General features: G+C 47.6%; 1 protein-coding gene across 2 annotated transcripts in view; it reads right to left on the bottom strand.

The window, feature by feature from the left end:
• Positions 1–23,736, bottom strand: part of TMEM181 (transmembrane protein 181) — a 402,172-nt gene that overhangs the window by 157,608 nt on the left and 220,828 nt on the right. For both annotated transcript variants that reach the window (XM_085612151.1, XM_085612152.1), the window contains exon 5: positions 10,446–10,567. In XM_085612151.1, the coding sequence (XP_085468277.1) occupies positions 10,446–10,567 (122 nt within the window). The remainder of the gene's footprint in view (positions 1–10,445; positions 10,568–23,736) is intronic.

The raw sequence follows: 23,736 nt of genomic DNA on the forward strand, positions 1-23,736 counted from the left end.
AGAGGATGTCATCAGCGTATAGGGATACGCGGTCTTCATACTCAGGGGTCCAGCGGAGACCACGGATGGAAGGCTCCCACCGCAGCCACTCCGCCAGGGGCTCCAAGGCAAGTGCAAAGAGGAGCGGCGATAAGGGGCAGCCCTGCCGTGTGCCCCGGCCCAGCTCGAACGGAGCCGACACTCTTCCGTTCACCACCACCTGCGCCAATGGGCCCGAATACAGCAATTTAACCCAACTGATGAACCCTGGGCCAAATCCAAACTTCGCAAGCATCGCCCAGATATATGGCCACTCAAGCGTGTCAAACGCCATGGTGGCGTCTAAGGACACCAAAATGGCCGGCTCCCGTATGAACGGGGCACGTGCAAGCACACCGTGCAAACGCCGCAGATTAAGGGCTGTGTTGCGATGGGGAATAAAGCCAGATTGGTCCTGATGAACCAAATCGCCCACCACGCCGACCAGCCGATTGGCCAGTACCTTGGCGAGAATCTTGGGCTCCGCATTCAGTAGCGAAATGGGCCGATAGGATGTAACCCGGTCCCGAGGTCTCCCTTCCTTGTGGATGACCACGATTGTAGCCAGACGCTGGTCCGGCGGGAGGGAGCCCACCGAGGGTGCCAGCGTATCCGGTCGCAACTTGTACAACTCGATAGGGAGACCATTCGGACCCATGGCCTTGCCGGAAGCGACCGAGCGTATGGCGAGGGCGATCTCGTCGAAGGTGGGAGCGGCGTCCTACGACACCCTGTCCTCCCCGGAAAGGGACGGCAGCGCGATATCACTGAGCAGGGCACGGGAATCCTCTTCCGAGCAGGGAGACACCGGGGAATACACCCCATGGAAATAATCCGCGAAGCAGGAGACAATTTCTTCTGGCTCAGTTACACACACACCATCCGTTTTCTCAATCAGCGGGACCACACGATTCGCTCTCTCTTTTTTGTCCAACCACGCTATAAGTTTACCAGCCTTATCACCCACATCATACAGTCGCCCCTGTTGCTCTCTACTGAGGCCCCTGGCCGCCTCCGTGACGAGGGCCCTGTAGGCCGCTTGCTTGAGTTGGAGGACATGTAATGCAGCATCCGTCACCCCACCTTCTAAATTCCCCTCCAACTCGGCTATTTCAGCCTCCATCCGGGTCACCTCCTCCCGCTCGCGCCTCCGGGCGTCGGAAATAAGGGATAGGGCCTCCCCTCGGAGTACTGTCTTGAAGGCCTCCCATAGCGGTACGGCCGAAGGCACAGACCCCACATTCTCATCAAAATATCGCTGAAGGGATTTAATCAATTCAGCGCGAATGGTGGGGTCGCGCAGGTACCAAGGATTGATTGGGACCACCCTACCCTCACCCCTCGGAAAGACATCAAAGTGCAGTAGGAGCGGGGAGTGGTCCGAAATACCCCGTGGCAAATGGCGCACCTCTCCCACCCTCCCAACATAGGCCGCCGGGACAAGGACATAGTCTAGTTGTGAAAGACTACCATGGGCTCCCGAGTGGAAAGTGTACTGCAGCTGCGTGGGGTGTTTTAAACGCCAGCAGTCCACTAATCCAAATGTATCCAAGAGGCCGGGTAGCCACGCCTGTGCCCGGGGGAGGTCCCTAGGGGGGTGACGATCCAAAGACCCAGATACCACCGCATTAAAATCCCCCCCCACAACTAAAAGCCCCCCCGGAAGGCCAAGGAGAAGGCGCCCAAGGTCCGCAAAGGTGGTCGACTGCAGCCCCGGTGGGATGTATACTGACACAAAGACAACCACTTTGCCCTCCAGCCTTCCCACCAAGACCGTATAACGTCCCCTGTCATCGTGGAGCACCTCATCAATCTCCAACGGGAGCGAGTTCTTCACCATGATGCCCACACCCCGTGAGCCGGACGTGAAGCCCGAGTGAGCCACTAGGCGATAGCCACGCCGATTCATGGCGCAGAAGGAGTTGCCAATGAGGTGTGTCTCCTGCAGAAAGACTACATCGGGCGAGATTCGCTTCAAAAACTGCAGGACCACACCCCGTTTGATCCTGTCCCCCAGTCCATTCACATTCCAAGACAACAAAGTTAGTTCCCTACCCCCCATCATATACAGAAGCCATCATTCGTCCCCCGGAGAGCACTTTAGAACTAACACAATAATACGTTTGCCTTGTGATAAAAACGAACAACACCCCATCCCTACCCACCCACCCCAACAGAACTCCCCCCTCCCTGCACCCCTGCATGAGCCCAAACAGCCCCCCCAACGTGCAGTGTGCCTGTCGCCCCATATATAGTTAGACTAACTAAACCCCCTAGAGGAGGAGGGAGAACCCCCAATAGACCCAACACAACCTCCATAGGAGGGGAACTTACAAAAACTGACGCGGAATCAAAAGTGGCATCATTTTCGTCCAGAGTGAGGCCCAATATTAGACCCTCAGTCCTGATCCAGCGTGCCGTCTCCCCCCCCCCCCCCCGCCCCCCCGATCACGATCCCCGGGCAGAGTATCCAGCCAGTCTCCGGCCGCTTCGGGACGATCAAAGAAGTGCGTGCGACCATCCACCTCCACACGCAGCTTGGCCGGGAAAAGCATGGCGTATTTGAGGTTTAGGTCCCGAAGACGGCGTTTGACGCCTAGGAAGCTCAGTCTCTGCTTCTGGACCGCTGGGGTGAAATCAGGATAAAAATTAACCTCCATATTGTCAAGCTTGACCGGTCCATGCAGTCTGGAGGTTTGCAGGATAGCGTCTCTATCCCGAAAATTGAAAATCCGGGCGATGAGCGGTCTCGGAGGGGCTCCGACCTTCGGCCTTCCCCCGGGAACCCTGTGGGCCCTCTCCACAGCGAAGAATTTGCTCAGCCCCCGTGGCTGGAGATGGGTAGCAATCAGGTCCTCCACAAAGAGATCCGCCGCCGCCTCCTTGCGTCCCTCGGGCACCCCGATAATGCGGATGTTGTTCCTCCGTGCCCGACTCTCGGAGTCCTCCAGGCGTCGATCCATAAGCGCAGTCGCCGGACTAAGCCGGCGCACCTCTGTTTGCGAAGCCGCCACATCTGTCGTTAGGCCCGATGCGGTGTGGGCCAAAGACTCTACTTGGTCGTTGGTTTTGGAAAGATCGGCCCTCACCAGGCCAACATCCACGAGGACCGAGTCAATCTTCTGCGCCAGTGTATCAAACCGCTGGCCCACCGAGGCCTTCATCTCGGCAATGGCGCCCATAACATCTCGCAGAGTCAGATCTGCGGGCAGGTCTGGGGCATCAGGAGGGCTCTCAGGGGACTTGCGCGGTCCATCGGGAGATCCCTTCTGGAGGGTATAGCGGTCCATACTGTTGGCCTGATGGACGGCGCCACGCCGGGTCGATTTGGTCTTTGCCCGGTCTCCATCTTGTTTCGTGGCCATGGCCACCAGTCTCCCAGTCGCACCAGCCACGTCGTGTAGGGCAGGAAAGCAGGGCCACGAGCTCCGGGGGGGCCCCCTCAGAGCAGCGGGGTGGATCACAGCCTGCAGGCAGGCAGGGTCTCCCAGCAAGGCCACACCACACCAACACCAAGGGCTCCGCGACCCAACCTCGCAGAGACGACAAGGTGGTGCGAAAGCGAAAGTGCGGGGTACGCGAGTCGCCAGGCCCTGCCTGCCGCTGTTGTTCACTTTGTCACTGGATCACCCCACAGCGCAAATCCGGGGTCCGGCGAGGGGAAGGCCGCACACCTCAATCGGTGCTCACTCCGGTGTCCGAGGTCCGATTCGGAAGCGGGAAACGGGTGCCACCTCAGCTCAGGTTCACCAACATAGTCCCCTCATCCAGGGCAGGATAATTTCAGGATAATCGTAGGAGGCTGCGGAGGTCCTCGGGAGCCTCGCACCTACGCGGCCATCTTGGTTGCGCGCTAGGCTCCTCCCCGATTTTTCAAGTTTTAATACTTCACACGCTAGAGTTCTGCCTGCATTTGAACTAATTATTCTAAGCATACGTTTTCTTCTTACCTGCCTGCCCTGGACCCTCTGGTGTGTTCTTCACTCACTTTGGATTAACGCATTTTTGCATACATATTCTTTCCTCGTTCCTCTATAATGGGTACTCCAGGAATATGTCAACCTCCTTCATTTTTAAATGAACGTGGAGATCCTGATATCCATTGGAAGGAGTGGACTAAACTTTTTGAGTCTTATTTGATTGCTATGGGTGGAGAAAGGTTTTCTGCTTTACGGAAACAGCATATCCTCTTACACAATATTGGAGTTCATGGTCGCAAAGTGTACGAGACTCTCCCTGAACCAGAGTTGGACGAGGAAGATGACCTTGATGTGTATGAAATAACTATGTTAAAGTTAGGAAACCACTTTGGGGATAAAATAAATGTGGTTTTAGAACGTCACAAGTTTTTCAGTCGGTCTCAAGGGAAAAATGAATCTGTGAAAAACTACATTGCTGATTTAAGAGGTCTTACTCAAAGGTGTGATTTTGGGGATCTTAATGACTCTAATACGTGACCAATTGGTGAGATGCACAAGCAACAGTAAGATCCAGGAGAAATTGTTGTCAAAAAATCCATCGCTGGAAGAAGCTATTTCTATAGCTCAGTCTATTGAACACACTGCTAAGTGTATGAAGGAAATAAAAATCTCTGAGGAAGTGGTTGCAGCAGTTCAGGTTGATATTCCCAATAAAAAAAATTCGAAAGTCAGAAGTAAAGGAGAGTCATCCAATAAGTTTCCAAGAGAACATTCTGACCTCAAGTGCTATAGATGTGGGAGTAATAATCACTTAGCCAATAATCCTATATGCACAGCTCGTAATGCTCACTGTAAGAAATGTAACAGAAGAGGTCATTTAGCAAGAGTGTGCAGGGACAGCGACAGCAGCCAAGTCAAAGCCATCAATGAACCCAGCGATGATCAGCTTAGATTTGTGTTCCAAGTAAAGAGTGCTTGCGGCAGTAATTTCACGGAATACCCCAAATGCAACATTCTAATCAATAACAAATCTATTGAAATGTTCGCAGACTCCTGCTCTCCGTTTACCTTATTAAATATGGAGGATTACAGGAAAATCAAAGGGGAACCAGCTATGCCTATTACTAAACCTGATATTACACCTCATGGGTATACTAAAGACCCTATCCCGATGGTGGAGACACAAATTATTTTCAAAGGGAGATCCACTGTGGGCAAGGTCTACCTCGTCAGCTCAGGTTCTAATCTTCTAGGGTGGCGACACCAGAGGGAACTTGGTATCATAAAATAAAAATTAGACAAGGGGCAAAACCAGTTGTACATAAAACACGCCAAGTTCCTTTACTCTTAAGACAGCCATTGAAGGATGAACTTGATAAACTCTGCCACTTAGGCGTCATTCATCCTATTGACGCCTCGGAGTGGTTATCTCCCATCGTCATAGCTTCTAAAGCTAATGGGCTAGGCATTCGCCTTTGCATTGATTTACGCAGCCTGAATGAAAACATTTGGATCGAACGTTTCCCCCCTTCCTAATATCAACGAAATGCTAAGTACTATGGGTAAGGCTAAGTTTTTTTCTGTCATAGACCTTTCCATGGCCTACTACCAAGTAGATCTCCACCTGGATTCTAGGCCTCTAACAGCATTTTCCACCCCTTTTGGCACATACATGTTCAGAAGGATACCCTTTGGCCTCGGCGGATCGCTGTCTTTCAAAAAATGATGCAAAGGGTCCTGGAGGGGATCCCGAAAAGCATGTGTTTTCAAGATGATGTTTTGGTCTATGGAGCCAATGAAGAGGAACATGACTCCATATTTAGGAAGGTATGTGCCAGGCTGTCGGACGCAGGGTTTACTGTGAAAAAGGAAAAATGTAAGATCAAAGTCACAGAAGTGGATTATCTGGGGCACAATCTTTCTTTCGAAGGGATAAAACCTAAACTCAGCTTAATTCAAGCAGTGGAAAATGCTCCCTTCCCCACGAACAAGGAAGAGCTTACATCTTTTTTAGGCTTGGTTGAGTATATGGCCAAGTTCATCCCTAGATTTTCAGAAAAATGTGAGTCTTTACGTGAACTGTTGAAGAGGAAAAATGAATTCAAATGGGAAGAGATACACTCTGATTCTGTAACTAACTTAAAGAAGGAAATCATTGGCTCACGTGCTCTTGGGCCTTTTGACCATAGGAAGAGAACCATCTTATGCACTGATGCCTCCAACAAAGGTCTTGGGGCCACCCTGTCTCAGAAGGGGGAGGGGGGAGAAACCAATATTGCCTTTGCCTCCCGTACCTTAAGTCAACCTGAACGGAACTACTCCGTAATTGAAAGGGAAGCATTGGCCTGCTACTGGGGCATTAATCATTTCAAGTTTTTCCTTTGGGGCAGTAAATTTACAGTCCGAACGGACCACAAACCTCTGACCCACATCTTTTCATCCAGGAAAGTACTCTGTGAATCCCCTAGAATAGCTAAATGGGTTTTAGGGCTAGAGAAATTTAGCTTCAGAATTGAGTATCTTCCTGGTCAGGATAACGTTCTTGCAGACTATTTATCCAGATCTCCTCTAGCAGTCAACATTGAGGCAGACCCTTTGGATACTCCCATTCTTTCAATCCATCTCCCTTCCTTTTCTAGGGAGGAATGGAATGTTGAAATGGAGAAGGATTCCAAAATGAAGGCACTAAAAAATCTAATCATAAATGGTTGGCCTGACAAATGTGGTGAGGTCATGGATGATTTAAAAGAATTCAGGGAAGTTAGAAATGAGCTGACCATTTGTGAAAGCAAAATCTACCGCAATACCAAAATTGTTCCACCTGAGGCCCTAAGAGACAGAATAAAAGATCTCGCCCACGAGGGTCACTTAGGGAGAAGTTTCACTAAAAGTAAAGTGAGGAACAGTTTTTGGTTCCCCAAGATGGATTCAAGAGTAGAATTAAAAGTAAAGGATTGCTACAATTGTGCTAAAAGTGACAAGATTAAGACCTTACATAAAGTTCCTCTATCCCCAGTGGAGGTACCCGTAATTCCTTGGTCTAAACTTGCCATGGACATAATTGGCCCGATGGATGCTTTAGGTCCACAGAAAAGGTTCATGTTTGTCCTGGTGGACTACACTTCTCACTGGGTAAATGTCAAATTCACCCCATCCACTAAGACCAAGAACCTCATTGCTTTCTTAAAATCAGTGTTTTCTTTTGAAGGGATTCCATCTATTTTAGTAACTGACAATGGGGTGCAATTTACATCTGATGAAATGATGACTTTCCTAAAGAACCTTAACATCAAGCATGAGAAAACTGCTCTTTACTGTCCCAAAGCTAATGGGTTAGTAGAGAGGATGAATCGTATGATTAATGATCACATTCAACTGGCGATGTCTAATGGGTTCAATGTAGATAATTCCCTGAGAGACTGTTTGTGGGCCTACCACACAGCACCTAACCTTGTAAGTGGCATCTCTCCTTTTGTGGTTTTAAGAGGGAGAGAACCTGGCACCAAACTGTACCCTCTATGGCTAGATGAGGGTAAGACTTGTCTATGACAGATCAGAAAGTCATCTTAAAGTTCAGCAACATCAATCCCGCTACAATGAATGGTATGACAAGAAACATGGAGTGAAGAATTTAAGACCCAATGTTAATGATCCTGTGTTGATAAAGAAACCCACCCGGGTACAGGTGGGACAAAGTAAATTTTTCCTTCCACAAAAAGTTAAAAACAAGGGGAAAAATGTGGTGGAGTTGGAGGACGGTCATGTTTGGAGCGGGGAAAGAGTAGCAATGTAAAGTTCTCCTGTGTTCCATGGTTATCTGTTATGTTGGGCAAGGAGATGTGTTGTATCTACCCTTTTACTCCCACCTTGGTACCTTCCGTCCACCCCCTCCTTTCACCCTCCTTGGTATCTCCTGGAGCTCACCTTGGAACGTTGGCATACCGCTTGCCAGAGAGGGCGGATGGCCTGAATAAAGTGACAGTTCTACTTACGCTCTGGTGTCACACTTGATTACTATAAAGTGTTTTTGAGCGAGCTCTCTTCGTGGACATTTAATATGTTCCTAACCAGGTGGGGGCGTCTAAAGTTAATCACCACGCAATCTCCTCTTATGTTCTTCGGTGATTCCCCCAGACACCCTACTCTGCGAACCATAAAAATATCTTCAGTATTTAGTGAACGGAAGAGCTTAAATTTTGATAACCAGTCCACTACTTTATTGCGTAGGTTAGCCCAAGTTTCCTTCTGCTCTCTTCTTAGGGCAGGCACTCCAGCTAACACCAATACATATGGACATGATGCTGGGGGTAACAGTATAACCTCCTCATTAGGTATTAAATCTGTACCTTTTGGACTGTATATTACTGTATTAACAGAGTGACTGCTTGGTCTATCAGGGGCTATTAGAACCTGCGGTCTATTTATCAGGCTCGTTCCTGTTCCAGCTGTAGCCCGCAACCTGCCCTCAATATGCCCCTCTTTAGGATGTTCCAAATTATTAGATTTAAGTAGCGGTGCATCCCTGGGCACATTACCCCTCCTGCATGTTCCATCCTTTTCATTGGTGACCCAACCCTCCATTTGTGGTTGCATTTGCAAATACGTCTGTACTTGGGGGCCTCCATCCTGAGTATCCATGCAAGTAAGGCAGTCAGTCAACCTCGAGTGCCCTAATATAGTATTCAGTTGCTCCATTTTATTCTCTAACAGGCTTAAATTCACACTCATACGCTCCTCCAACTGAATTAGCCTTGCCTTAAACTCAGATTCTAGGGACATTTTTATTGTGTGCTCTAACCTTCCCACTATTTCCTCTGTTTGTAAGGTATATGGAGCATAATCTAATTCTGTCTGTGGGCTAATAGAATTCTTAGATAACATTCGTGCTTCCACATAACAATCTAGTTTTGTCGCTTTAGTTGGCCCCCCCACCTTTCTTACCCTTAGGATTCCTCACAACAGGTTTATCTTTCTTCTGCACCCGCTGTTCTTGCCCCTCTTTCCCCACAATCAGACTTTGCTTCCGTAGCCTCGGTGTTATACCAGGACTAGATGAGCTACTCTTCGCCTCTAACGACACTTGTGGGGAAATTATAGGAGTATTTGACAGCCGTGAGTCATTATGGACCGTTATCACAGGGCTCAGCTGGATTATTTGCGTATTGTCTGTAGGTTTAGGCGAAAGCAGTAACCTATTTACAGAGAAATTTGTAGGGTCAAGAGATAAGCGCCTTTCTACTAGTTGAATTTCGTGGTTCAATCGTGATTCTGCTCTTATGATAAAGGCGTCTAATGTGGCAGCAAGGCCCTTGCAATTACTCATAATTATATCTGTAGCTCTCAACTTACAAAAGCAGAGAAACGCAATAATTAAGGCCAGGAACAAGTATATACAAGAGAACAGTCTATTTAACAGCTACTAAACCCCCCACCCACTAAATTGGGTTTAACACAACTAATTGGGCTTACCCCACAGATGTCAATGTTCAAACGTTAGCGGGGTAGCCCAGTCCAGTCTCAGACGGGCCCGGGAGCCCTGCGTTGTTTTTAGGCGTCTCCTGGCGCTTTGCTGGAGCGAGCGTGGCGTGGGCGGCGTTTCCTGCCGGTAAGGGTGTTGGGATATGTGGTCCCGGCCGGCGATCTCCACTCCCAGCCGAAACCGGGGCTACAGGGCTGTCCAGCTGACTCTACTAGCGGTGGACGGCAAAAGAGCAGCGTTTTCCCCAGGTGAGTTGCTCTGTGAAAGGGACTCCCCTAGCCACAATCACCTGGTTCTACTAGGATTGTGAACTCTCACCTGGCTTCTTCTCCACTCTCTGTCACCCCGGTCAAGCCTGGTTGCAAGTAGCAGGTAACCCACGGGTAACAAGCGAGTAGCAAGCGAGTGGCGAATAGCAGAAGGCAGGCTGTGGGAGAGAGGAGGAGGCAGAGGGTGGCAGACAGTAGGTCTCCAGCAAAACCAGACCAGATCAAATCCGCCTCTTCAAGGAACTGTTGATTTGTTGATGGTTTGGCAGCTTAATGGCCGATTATATGTCCAAGCGGGAGACCAAGCGGGCCTTGCACCTGTGTCTCTGTGGCGGGAAGACAGGCGGGGCACCCACAAATTCACGGCACTCGCGGCACCCGTGGATTCGCGGCACCCGCTGCTCTGTGGCTCCATTGTCTCTGTAGCTTCTGTAAACCCGCGGCTCAAGTTCACAGGCTCACAGTGCACACGGTACCTGCAGTGCTCAGTCGTGTTACCGGAGCAGCCGGATTCACCGCTTCTCTCCAATCTAATACACTTATTGCATAACAACAAGCAATATTTCCAAGCTATGTCAATGGTCTGCAGTACCAAATATGTTTTACTTTCAAAAAGCTTTTTGCGAGAAAGCTGGGTTTCAATGTGGTTAGTAGCAACTATACACGTTTACATAGAAATTCATTACTTTACTGTTTGGCCCAAATGTATTTACAAAACATATTGCAGCCCTAATGCAATATAATATTAAAGAGTCTTACCCTTGCACAACTGAGGGTCCTTCTGCGATTATGAGCCGGAGTACTAATCATCTTTGTTGTTGCATCCCCGACCACTCCACTTATTTTAACTGATAAATTAAATTTGACTGAGATGACGGATTCTGTAATGATAGGACAGAAATAGGTTGGCAAAGTCTGCTCAAGGAATTAGATCAGTTTCAAAAGAGATCGAAAAAACACATAGCCAAACATCCTTAACAAGAACGCTTACTGGCATGAAAGGTGTACAGACGACCTTAAGATAAAGTAGACATTTATCCCACAAATGGTCAGATGATATGAATAAACTGAGGTCAGAATACAACAGGATCAGCAATGACAGCAGTTGGAATTTAAAACAAGCATTGAAAATGCAACAGGTCTCGCCTTTTATTAAGTTAAAACCATTTGCTTTGCTATACAATACCATTAGAAAAGCAAATGGCTTTAACTTAATCAAAGGCGAGACCTATTGCATTTTTAATGCTTGTTTTGGTATTGACTTGAAGTGAATTTACATTTTACGAGGAAAAAAAGCAAGAAAATTTAAGAAAGAGCAATATGTTTGGCTATAAAAATCAAGTAACCCTTGTATATAGGGAAAGTTATTATCCTGCCTTTGTTGCCCTTTAGGGTGTACTGAGAGACACTTTTTAAGTGAACGAGATGATAACAAAAAACCGAGACATCTAGTTACACATTAGGGTAGTGCTGGTATCCCATCACTGATTTACAACAGATTTCAAGAAACCGCTTTGAGTGCGGTGAGATGCGGAGAGCTGTGAAGACAGCGGTGGCATTAGGACATATTTGTGGCTTGTGGACACATTTCTTGGAGGTAGGCAGCTTGTTTGTTCTAGACCTGTTGGCTCCTCACCTCGCAACCTCAAACGATGGTGGGACAGTTAAGGTCAGACCACACTCGTTAGGACGGTTAACTCCATGAATTTTCCTTTGTGCAACTTTTGAATAGTTCCTGCCATTTGTGTCCCTAAACCGAGCCCTGGGGAAAGCTATTAGGGAAAGTGAATTTTTGCGCGGTGAAAGAACAAATATGGCACAGAACTTCCATAGGGACGGTTTGCCGGGCTCCCGCGGCCCTGGCTGATTAGAGTCCACCTGGAAGGAGGGGGGCTGAGGGTCGAAAAAAATGAACATGTAGGAAGTAACTTGCAGAGTGAATGACCTTTCCAAGCAGCACCCAAGCCCCCCCCCCCGCCTGAGCCGCGGGAGTTCAGATTTCACTGAACCTGGTTACAGCCCCTCTCCGCCCTCATGTTTACATTTTCCCTGGCTCACGTTTGGCAGATTTCAAAATCCCACCAGAGCTCGGCACGACCAGCAGCAGCTTCCCTCTGAGGGGGGGGGGGGGGGGGGGGAGCGCACCAGTTAGTCAGTCTGCCTCCCTCCCCCTTGGACCCTCGTGCCGGGGACGTCCATGCACATCAGCTTTCTGTTCAGTGATTCCTGCAGGGGGTGTCGGCAGGCTGAGGAGGCCGCCGCGCAGTGCCTTCGCTTCTCCAGGAAGGTAGGTGGCTTCCATGGTGGACTGAGACAAGGGGGGGCACGGATCTGAACACGCCGGGGTAACGTGGATGCAATGTAGCCACTAGGAGCTAGGTCTCACGGCAACTAGAACAAGTCACGCCCACATAACGAAAAGAATGCTGCTGTTGCCGTTCGAGAGATTGCATGACACCCTAAACCAGGAAGTCAATGACGAGACACCAAGTGAGAGGTACTGACAGAGGGAAAGCGAAAGCACGCCACCATGCACGCATACGGACAAAAGAATGCGCGCGCATGTGCACATCCCTACGCTAATGAAAGTAAATAAAGATGGCGTCGGGCTGTCCACATGCGCGTGCATTTTTTTGGTCCGTACGTGTGCATGTTTAGCTTTGTGGATGGCGAGAGCAGCCATCTTTGTCCATCTGGACACGCGTGCATTCAGCTTTGGCTGAATCGATTGCAAAAGGTCCTCTCCATGGCGAGAGCAGCGCATGTGCTGCTTTCGCCAGGCGAGACCTAAAAAGAAGAGGCAAGAAACTTATTGGACATGGTCATTTCCTCCAAACAATATGCACAAACAGACTTTGAACTGCCTATAACAAGAGGATAAAAGCACAGACTAAAGAGCCTTTAGGTGCAATCACGACAGAATGTGAATTTCAAATGTTTGCGGGTAAAAGACGAAAGTAGAGTGTGGAATACTAAAGAGAAGGCTAGTTTTGAAAATGTCATGTTAAAGGTGATTTGTAGAGCGCACGTTCACCAGGCGGTTTCTTGGCGCTGAGGGAGGATGGCGGCTGTTGCAAAATAGTGAATGGGTTTTCAGTTGTACACCTGGGTGAATACGTCCAGCAGCCGCGGCAACCGGGTAGGTGCTACGGATCACAGAGGAAGATCGCGAACCTCCTCTACTTCCACACGGCTATGCTGACGAGGTCCATCCTTTATCTAAGGAGGGCCGCATCTAGGGACACGCATAATTGACGTGTCCCCTACCTTCTTTCCTACTTGATCTCCTAAATATAGGACTATTGGGATTATAGGGCGTCTCTTCCCGATTCCCTTGTTGCACATTCTTTTTTAAGGTCCTGATGAAGCGCTCTTAGATCCATTAGGGACTCATAAAAGCGCGAAACATGTCGACCCTTTAGATCCACCTTCTGCACTACACGGGTGAGAGAAGAGGGAATGTATTTGTTCAAATTCCCCTCTCATAAAGGCAAGTGACCTTGCTTCTCCATCCCCCGTGACATATCTTAACCAGACTCCAGGGACATCCTCAATAAAGTGCTAGTGTCCTTGGGCTCTTTTTATATCTCACTCACCACCATCACCTTGTCCCACACACCCCCATGCACAACTGCGGCAAACTCCTAAAAGATCTCCACCAAAGAGCCCCATCAAACGGGCCCGTGAGGGACTGCAGCGCCACCCCCACGAGGAGCACCAGCCCGATGATGATGCTATACACCTGAAAGGGTGTGTGAGGGCACCTCTAGATCCCCACAGGAGTACCTCACTCTTTCTCGGCACACTCGAACTCTTTTGGAGACATCTTACACTTCTCTCCAGCCTATCTGGCCGTCTACTTGCATCCCTTTGCCCATAGGAACTGTTACCATCCTATTTTGCTACCACCTGGGTGAATAGCCAGGTCTTAAGTAATTTCCTGAACTCGGTGTAGGAATCAGTGGTGCGCAAATTAGAGGGGTGGGTGTTCCAGAACTGGGGGGCCAAGGTCGTGTATCTAAGACCTCCATGTTTTTTTAGTTTGAAAGTGTGGGGGACAAACAAGTTTTATTTGAGGAACGTCGATCGCGAGACGGGATGTACTGCTGTATATTAGAGGCGATGAAGGCGGGCCCGCGTCCTGAGAGGGCTTTTTGGATGGTACAGCCCAGCTTAAACAGGCAGCGTTGGGGTAAAGGAAGCCAGGGAAGGCTTTTCAACAATGGACTCACATGACTGTGTTTAGGCTGACCGAAGATAAGCCTAGCTGCCTGATTCTGGACCAGTTGCAGCCGATGTAACTGGTAGGCCGGTATGCCAGTATAAAGGGAATTTGCGTAGTCAGTACGCGAGATGACCAGGGCAAGAACCACTTGGGTCAGAGCTGCGGTGGAAAGGAATCTGCTGATTTTCCGAATTCTTCGGGATGGAAAAAACACGCAGAGACCACTGAGCTGATCTGAACCTTCATGGTTAGATCATTACTGATGACGATTCCCAGACTTTTTACCGAGCTGGCTGGGAGGGGGTGGCTCCCTAATAGCGGTGGCCAGAAGTTGGAATTCCAGGGGTTGGCCAGACCACCAGTAAGGATCAGCTCCGTTTTGTCTGGGTTTAGCTTGAGTGATTGGTATTCATCCAATCACTGATGAAATTCATAGTAGATTGGAAGCTGGACACAGATGATGCGGAGGTGTCAATGTTAAATACTTTTATGTTAAATATTGAAGAGCAATGAACACTGCCTCGCACCAATAGGCTCACTGACCTCTGATTTATGCTAGTCAGAAGATGTTAGATTAGGATTGTGAACTAATAGGTTTTCATTGGATTGCTCTGCTTGGGCTACCTTAGGTCGTGCAAGTATTAACAAGCATTGAAAATGCAATAGGTCTCGCAATGGTTTGATTTAGAGATATTGGCATTGTAAATATTGATGTACATGTGTTTTAAAAAAATGTAATTGTAATTTAAAACTGTAAATTGCATTAAATATTAAACCCCCAAATAAAACTTTTATTGTGGCAAAAAAAAAGTGATGGTAGACAATTTTTTGTGGGTTTTGTAGTTGAGGTGAAAAAGAATTAATATAATGTGAACAGTCATGAAAAAGAATTAATATAATGTGAACAGTCAACCACTCTTTATATGCCTTTGTTCCACAACACCCATACTTTGTAGGCAGTCGTACCCTGCGTGTTCCTGTATGCAGCGTTCGGTGTTTTAACCTTATGCTTGTGGTATATATTTGCCAATTTATGCGAATATAGATTTCCTCCACTGTTGTTTCGTGTATTTGTGGTTTATATGACGGGAAAAAAAAGTAACTTCTAATGTTGCCTTTAGGCTACCTTTTTGTGTCAAGCTTGTTTGAAGTGCGTTTGCACCTTGTTTTCGTCTGAAGAAGTCTGGAGTGGTGTTAATCCTTTGGGAATAGATTCTGTATGTGTTTGAATTGGAGGGCGGGGGGCATTACGGAAACGGGGGGGAGTGAAAGGCACGGACATTACGCGCAGGGACAGGGGGGAGTGAAAGGCACGGACACTACGAGCAGGGACATGGGGGAGTGAAAGGCACGGACACTACGCACAGGGGGGTAGGGGTGAGTGAAAGGCAAGGACAATGGGAGTGAGGTAGGGCAGGCGGGGGAAAGAAGGTACCAAAGCAATGGAAAGGAACAGAGCCCAGAATGTCCGTGCTGAAATATATAGACTTTAACCCCATGTAAATAATAAACCCCATGCTGAATCCCACCATAAGAATAACCCAATTGAGAATTAAAGAAACCGAGACCAAACGTAAAGGAAAAAAATAAATAAATAAACAGTGCTCCCAAACTTTTACATCTTTCACTGCGAAAATAGGGAGCATAGCCAAGCATTTCTAATCACAATAAAGCCAAGACAATTGTGCTCCAGACCCACTCTTCATTCATAAACCCATTCTGGCTCGCGCATGTGAAACTCATCCATTTAAACACCCTGTGTAGTTTAACAACAAGCGACTGTGAAAGCTAATCTTAAATAAACATAAAAGGAATATGTGAACACCCACCGCACAACCTACCGTGCTCACATGCAACTATGTGAAATCTTAAAACACGTCGATGCCTATCTCATATCCTAATTAATTAGACAACTTCTGTAAAACGATATTAATCAATGTATCTGGTCCATACACCGACCATCCAACTATGCCAATCAAAACTGTGTCATTAATGGTCTGGTCATCAGGGTCTAGGGCAATTGTATTTTCCCACAGGTCCACAGTTATGTAATTCTGTATTGCAGATGTCCCAATTATTTTGTAAATCTACGTGGTATCACCAATATTCATCAGAGACACTTCGGAACGTTTATTTCCATCTCACAACATTCAAAGTTTCCTAGGAGTGGATGAGTGTGCCGGTTTCAAGCAAACAGATCTCTGCTGGCATAAAATTCACATTTGGAGGGGCCTGGATTCAGCGCAACTAAATCACTCTTTGGCACAAGGACCAAACTCTCAGAACCCATTCAAGGCAATCTAATTGCAAATTTACCTCACACCGAAGGCCATCGAGCTTGCGAGTATTATGGACCCAGACTCAGTTCGGGGCAGGATGATGAAGCCCCGCGTCACTTCTGTCCGTAGAGCTATATTGGTGCATCTTCAAGACTTGGTGAGATAAACACCCAAATCACATCCTCTTAGGTAAAACAAAGTACCAAACATGACCCTGAATGCCAATTTGTGGGACGGTCCTAGTCCACCACTGGTTTACGAGGGAGGAGTTCCAGCTGTCCAACATCAGCCCTTGGGCCAGGGACCAGCCAGAACTAGATAAAATACCACACTCTCCTGCACTTGTTCCAAAAGGGTGAAAGATAAGCACAACAACATGAGCTATCCAAAGAATTACTGACTTTTCAGAAAACAATACACAGGGTTGCTATAATTATGAAAAACAAGCCTTTTCGTTCTTTCCCTTGCCTAGAAAACATAGATACCATGCACTGTCAAACATTCAGTCAAATTAACTCAGGCACTCTAAGAAACACAAACCTGCCAGAGTAAAGAGATGGTTATTCACTCCTGCAGCCAATAACAATAGTTTCTCTAGCCATCTCACCAGATGACATAATGCACTCTCATTCATACATTCTTCTGTCAGTCTGTCTATGTAAGCAACAGCCACCACATTCTCTAAATTCTGTGCAGAAATTCTTAGCTTTAGAAGTGCACAGAATCAGTTGGCAATCTGATCAAACCCCTTTCTACCAGCTGTAAAATACACCTTACACATACAGGCGACACTCATCTGCATATAACAAAGGCCCATTCACACACTCGCCACTAAACTAACCCTTACTATGTGAAAACATTATTTTAACAAAACGTTATCCTGTCCACTACACCCTTTCCCTGGTTATAAATTAGACCAAAATATTTATTGGATATTCTGCTTAGCCAATGAATACGTCACTGAGCGCTTTGAGACATCATATTGCCAATTATCAAGGAGTATGTGCATTTCTAAATTAGCCAATGTCACGCGCAAATCACTCACAGAATATAAAATATTTAAAGGTTTTCGTGATGGTGGAGCTGAAGCATTAAGTTGCGAGTACTGCAGAGCCAACTGTCACACTTCTGTGCCAAACAACACCAAGGGTATAGTTATCGGCGATACAGCACTTGTAGTGGCACCGGGGCCTTGAACGCTAGTTGTTTTATTTGACAAGCCAAATATCAGTCTTGGAGTGCATGTGCCTTGCTTTACCTGGGGCCCATGGAACATATGCTATGTCACTGAAAGAGAAGGGGGGGCTTGTGCTCCGACCCACATTCTCCCACGCTGGTGTCATTTAATGCAGACACACAGCCTGTGCTGTGAAGGTGCGTCTGGGTGACATCACGGGCAGCTTGTGTTTGTACGGCCCTTCCTGGCGGTGGCTGGGCAGTTATTCCCCGGCCAGTGCCTTGTAAAATGCCTGCTGCAGTAGACCTGCAGGATGCTTCTGAAAACACACCGTTCCGGTGCCCACTGTGAGAAGTAAACACCAGTGGCAAAGAGACCCGAATAGAAACGGAGACGTGGTATCTTTCACTGACCTCTTTTTGACTGAGGTAAATCCACACAGGTGAGGTCTAGTGAAGTGCCCAGGCCACCAGAGCTCATTAATTGATCAATTATAAGACGGAGGGAGGCTGGTCTGGGTGAGGGGATTAGGTGGGCCACCTCGGGCGCAAATGCGGCAGCGCGGTTTGATCCAGTATCATGGTATCGCAGACACACGCACTGCGGGCAGCGGCGTGGCTGAGGCCGAGAGCTGCTTGCCACCGCCTGGCCCCAGAGGTTGCCGTGGTGTCTGGAAAGAGAGAGTGGGGCTAACCTGTGGGCCAGGAGGAGGGGACGGTCCACCAATTGATCCTGCCTACACCCGACACGCTGTGGCTCAGTGGTAAAGGCAGGGGGTGGGAGGGGTCGGGCCCTCCTTTTAGCTTGCTTTGGGTTCCTCCTTTGCTTCCCTCAAAGCTATCCCTATAAACAAGCGCGGCCACAAAATTGAAGGTGACTAGCATGAGAACACTAACTGGAGAGAAGGTTAAAGTGACAGTGAAAGACAGTGAGTGAGTCTGTGTGCGTGCAGGATTGTCTGAGGCTTAGGGCCTAGAAAACAAATATTCTGAATGGCAGTATTAACAGTGTGTGTGAGATGAACAAGTTATTTACCTTTGTTAGTGCTCTTTCTGGCTGATAATTGCCAGTAGATGGAGTCATGCAGCTCCACACCAATGACTTCACTCTGGAAGTGACTAGCAGGGCCACATATAAGTGCCAGTCAAGCACGCGGACGTCAGTTGTTTTTGAAGGCTTGTCTGTGCCTTCAGAAGCAGAGGCCATTGCAAACTGGCTTGATATGTGGGCAGATCTCTAGTTTGGGACCTTTTTAGATAGAAAAGAGTCCAATCCACAGAACAGGGAGGCGGGACGGTGGTGAGGAATCTGCGGTTAGCGTTTCCACCACAAAGAGCATTCCGAAGTTAAGTAGCTTTTTCTTCTGATGGATACGTATAACCACAGATTCCTCAACTTATGGATAGATACCAAAGCAGCACCCTGGTGGTGGGTCAGACCAAAACACCTATCCCAAAGGTCCAGACTGTCAAATAAATAGTGCTACAGGAACGTGTGCGCTGATGGCCACGTAGGAGCCTGATAGATATCCAGGTCAGGTACTTTGCACGAAAGAGCAGTAGTAGCCTTGGCTCAAGTGGAGTGAGCCCTTAATCCTTCAGGTGGCTGCTTCTTAGCTAGTGCACTGCAGATTTTAATGCAGAGGGCTATCCACCTAGAAATGGTTCTTTTCTGCCCTGGTTTGCCCATCTTTGCTAGTCAAGGGAAGACTGGCACACCCAACCTCGGAAGATGCGCTGCAATCACCAGCATTACTTTGTGAACACCGAGTGTCTATAGTTAGGCCCAAAGATGAGCACACAAAACTGAAAATGCACCAGGCCCACTATGAACTGCCGATCATGCCGGAAGGCCTGCAGAATGTGAATACATATCCTACTAGTCCAGCAGACAATCTAGTCCCCAGGATCCAGGGCAGACAAAATTTGGGACAGTGTGAGCATCTTGAATTTGTACTTTGGCAGAAGGCGTTGAGAGGATGGAGATCTAAAATAGATCAAAGCCCTCTGTCCTTCGGCACAAGAAAGTAGCGGGAGTAACAAAGATGATCCTACTTACGAGGCCGGAACCTTCTCTACGGCTCCTTTGGCTAAAGGGGCCCACACGTCCTGCTGCAAAATGGGCATGTGTTCCTCTGTCAGCCACACTGATGGAGATGGAAGGTGCAGCCGGTTAGAAAGAAATTGAAGGGTGCAGCCCAGTTGGACAACTTGGAGAACCCATGTTTCCAAAGTGATGTCTGGCGACCCTTAGGGAAAATGTCTGATCCCAACTCATATAGGATGGGTGAGTGTCTAAAAGGACACACTGAAATGGTTTAGCAGTTTTGGATGTACAAGGGGAAGGGGACCGAACTGCAGGTTGTCTCTGATGGAGCCATGGCCACGCAATTTCTGAGAAGGTTGTTGTACTGGTGTTGGGAGTCTAGTGCTGGCAATACTGGAAACCCTGGAAAACTAGGAAAGGGGTGAAACCGTTAGGGAATTTGCCTCGGAGGGGCCAATGTTGCCAGGCAAAGCACTTTGTAGCATTCAACAGTGTTTCAGAGGGTATTGTTTGAGAGGCAATTTCTAAGGAAGCACAATTAATTGCTGTGACCAAGAACGGGGGAGCAGGGAGACAATAAATTGCGGATGCATGTGGCAAATGAGAAACCTTTGCATATATTTAGTCATACATTCAAAGACAAACAAAGCACTGTGATACATTGAATGACATATCCTGTGTTATACTGTGTACAAGAGCTTGTGAAAGAGTGAATGGTGCTGGTGACACGTTAGGGAGTATGTACAGCGGGAGAAGGGCGCAAACAAAACAATTTATATATACAAAGTAAAATCGTAGTGATGCCCATACAATGAATGCAGATAGTACAAAATAATTTAGTTGGGCAATCACAAGAAAGGCGCCTTAAATTACGCTGTGAAAGTCTACGGCGTTTCGGCCTATATACAATGTTAGACCAGGATCAGGACCAGGTTACAGATAGAGAACAGTGCTGGGGGGTCTGACCGATCAAGACCAGTTGGATTGGGCACTGGAAGAGAGCTTGCTACATCTGGTGATTTAAGCAGCACATGAAGTGGGAGCGGGAGTGGATGAATCCCGGAGGAGGAGTAGACAGGATCCTGAGCCAGAGGCTGCAGTGATCCAGTGAGTATGCGATAGTGGGTAGGAGACCCTTGGAAAAGTGGGTCCAGGTGTGAGGGTAATAAGCCCGGGTAATCGGAAGACTTTCGTGAAAGCTGTGAGTCGGGAGACCTGCAAGGCGCATCCCTCATGAATTCTGCGTTAAGCGGGGGGGATCCGAAGATTTAAGGAAGTATTCCTGTGGAGAATGAAACCCTGGGCAGAGGGCCAGAGGAGGGAAGTGAGTGCGACTGTCTCCCTGCTCCCCCTTTCTTGCTCACAGCAATTAATTGTGCTCCCTTAGAAATTGCCTCTCAAACAATACCCTCTGAGACACTGTTGAATGCTACACACTTCTACCCTTGTCTCTACAGGGTTTATTGGCTACCTCCTGTAGTTTGTTACTGTAGGCAAAGTACTTTGGCATGACTTTCCATAAATAATTCCAGGTCCTTCTCACCTAAGCGGCGGGAGCTGTCAAATGGCATGTCCATTAATGATGCCTGGACAGCCAGAGAAAAGACAGCAGACCTCATCCAGGTGTGGAGCAGAAGCACCACACTCTTGCCCGCTGACCAGCCAAAGCAATTAGTTGTGTCCAGACATGACATGGTAACACATGTTACAGTATTCCAGCCATCCATTATGTTTTGGGCAAAGATGTCCCTAGGTCCTCTAGAACTGCCGTCAGCATCTAACCAACTGTATCCCATAAAGCATAGCTGTAGCGGCCTAGGAAGTAGCAGTATTGACTGACTATAAAGCATTGCTTTTCAGAAATGTATTATATGTTATGCTGAAGTAACTACGGCTAACTACAATACGCATTGTTTCTACCCAAGGGAACCATTGTTCTTTATACGTTAAATACCCAGGTTCCTAGGGACACAGGGTCACCCCATTGTGTTAATATATGACTATAAAGCAAGGCTAGTAGAAAAGAAAATGTGCTGGCCAAAAGTCTCCATGCGTTTGAACTTATAGTCAGGAGGGAGGATCAGGAAGAGAGACACGTCCAGTGTCTGGAAAGGTGTCCAGACCAAAGCCATCCTGTATTCCTGCATACCTATTGTCCTTCTCATATTTTAGGGCAAATTTGTCCTCCTCATCATAGTCGCTGTCGTCAGAATCTGAGCCAAAAAACGAATGTAAAGAAGGAGTTCTGCTGCATGTTAAAAGCAGTGTCTCAGAGTCAACAATGGCTATAGGCTGAGCTACAATGGGAAGGGGTCTCTGCCTCTTTTGAGACGAGGCTGTCTCGTAGTCAGAAACCACTATAGGTAGCGGGTCCTCTCATGACACCGGGGCATCAATGTTAAGTGAAATGAAGTAGGGAGTGACACAGTAACCTAAGTTGGTACCGAAGCTGTTGCACAAACACGAAGCAGGTTCCAGAGGCCCGCCGGCTGGACCCTGACTGGTGGCCTGAGCAGATCCTTTGGGCCTGCTGGCATGCTAAAGGGAACCAGAAGCGTTCCAGATATGGACAGCATTGCCACCTGAAAGCCTATCTGCTACAACATCGCTGACAGACCCAAAAACTCGGTTTGCATCGGGATCAAATTCAGAATCCGCTCTTCAGGAGTTCCGGAGTGACACAGTAGCACGTAACCACTCTTGCACGCACTCTGGAGTTCAAGAGCAGCTTGGACTTTTTGTGCTTCTTCACCTTACCCAAAGACTTTGGCAACAAGGACGACCTGTCGGGGGAATGAGTTATGGAGCACAAATGGGACCTTCCTTTCAACCGGTCGCAGTGTAGAGTTTTCCGATGTTTGGCAATGAAACTTTTCACCTTGCAGTTCAATATGGCCTTCAGATTCATGTGGACTCAGTCATCGCAGGCTCTGGAGCCCTGCTCCAAATTCAGGCATACTTTGTAGGCTCCTCTCACTGACACTTGTTTATGAGAGTCCCTAAGGGATTACACCCTGTCGTTTTGTGAGGTAGCATATTTTCCTTTCATACTGGTAAAAAAGAGACATTTTGGAAGTAGAGCTCCGAATACTCATCTGAAGCCACGGAAAGAAAGAAACTGAACTCTGTGCACCTGGGTAATGTTTAAATGTGGAGCTGCTCATTGTTTTCAGAGTGGAACGACTATGGTGCAGAGCCACACCATGCCACCTATGTCACAGGTGTACTGCTTTTGAGTTTATGGATTCATTCTGATGCCTGGGGAATATTCACAAGATGAGGAATCTGCACTTAGAGGCATCCATCAGAGCCCCCAAAAGATTATTCTCAGAGCTGTGAGATGACATTAATAGTGCTAACAAACTACAGAACTGAAACGTTCCAGAAAGTTGCAGGATTACGTACAATGATTAGAGCTGCAAATCTATCTGTTCTGTCTAAAAGCAGGCTTGGAATTAAATAAAATGGCATAATTTGTCTTCCTTATACGTGCTTCTGTTTCAGGAACACTGCTGGCGTTTCAGAGTGATAATATGAGAAGCAGTACAGGAGCTCCACCTCCCCTCTCCAAAGAAAATTGTTGGAGAAGATACACAGTCTCTAAGATTTGGGTGGGGCAGTCACGAGGATCAATTGTTAGCAGGACATGCCAAAGTACAGTCATCCGACTGCAGCCTTGATGGCTCTCTGAGTTATGTGGGTATACTCACATGGCCTGGCATATAAATAGCTAGGGAATTCCAACAACTGTCCAGCCAATAAATTAACCATGAGGCTAATAACATATGTAGATGTGTAGGTAGGGACTAGATTGATCTAGAAGTGCTGACTGCTGAGATTACTGTGATAATTAGTATCGTTTTGATGCACACTATTTATGAACACATAGTGCATAATAAATCTTTTTATTGTATAATACCCATAACTGCATGTGACTACTGTTTCTAGCTGCTAGGATGTTGATCCGCACACGAGTTATTCTGGTAGAGCTCTCTGACTCTTTACGTATAGGAGTATAACTCGTGGTGAGACGTGAGACACACCTGCCTGTTCTCCTTTTAGCCAGAAATAAATCATTATGTATTAATCCTCTTGGGGATTAGGAGATCTACCAGTGTGTGCGCTCAAGAGGCGTTGAGTTCACAACATTGCATCCAGAATGTGGGGCGTGACCCTAAAGGGCCCCTGCAGTCCTCGGACCCTGGATATAAGTTAATAAACGAATTCTTTGCCAGAGACGTCTGCAGGTATTTTATGATCCTCCTCATAAGATAGAAGAGGTGTTCCCATCTTCTGCTGGGGTTTTTAGGGGCTTAACAGATG

The sequence above is a fragment of the Triturus cristatus genome, chromosome 6 (genome assembly GCF_964204655.1).
Source record: "Triturus cristatus chromosome 6, aTriCri1.1, whole genome shotgun sequence".
Lineage (NCBI taxonomy): Eukaryota > Metazoa > Chordata > Amphibia > Caudata > Salamandridae > Triturus > Triturus cristatus.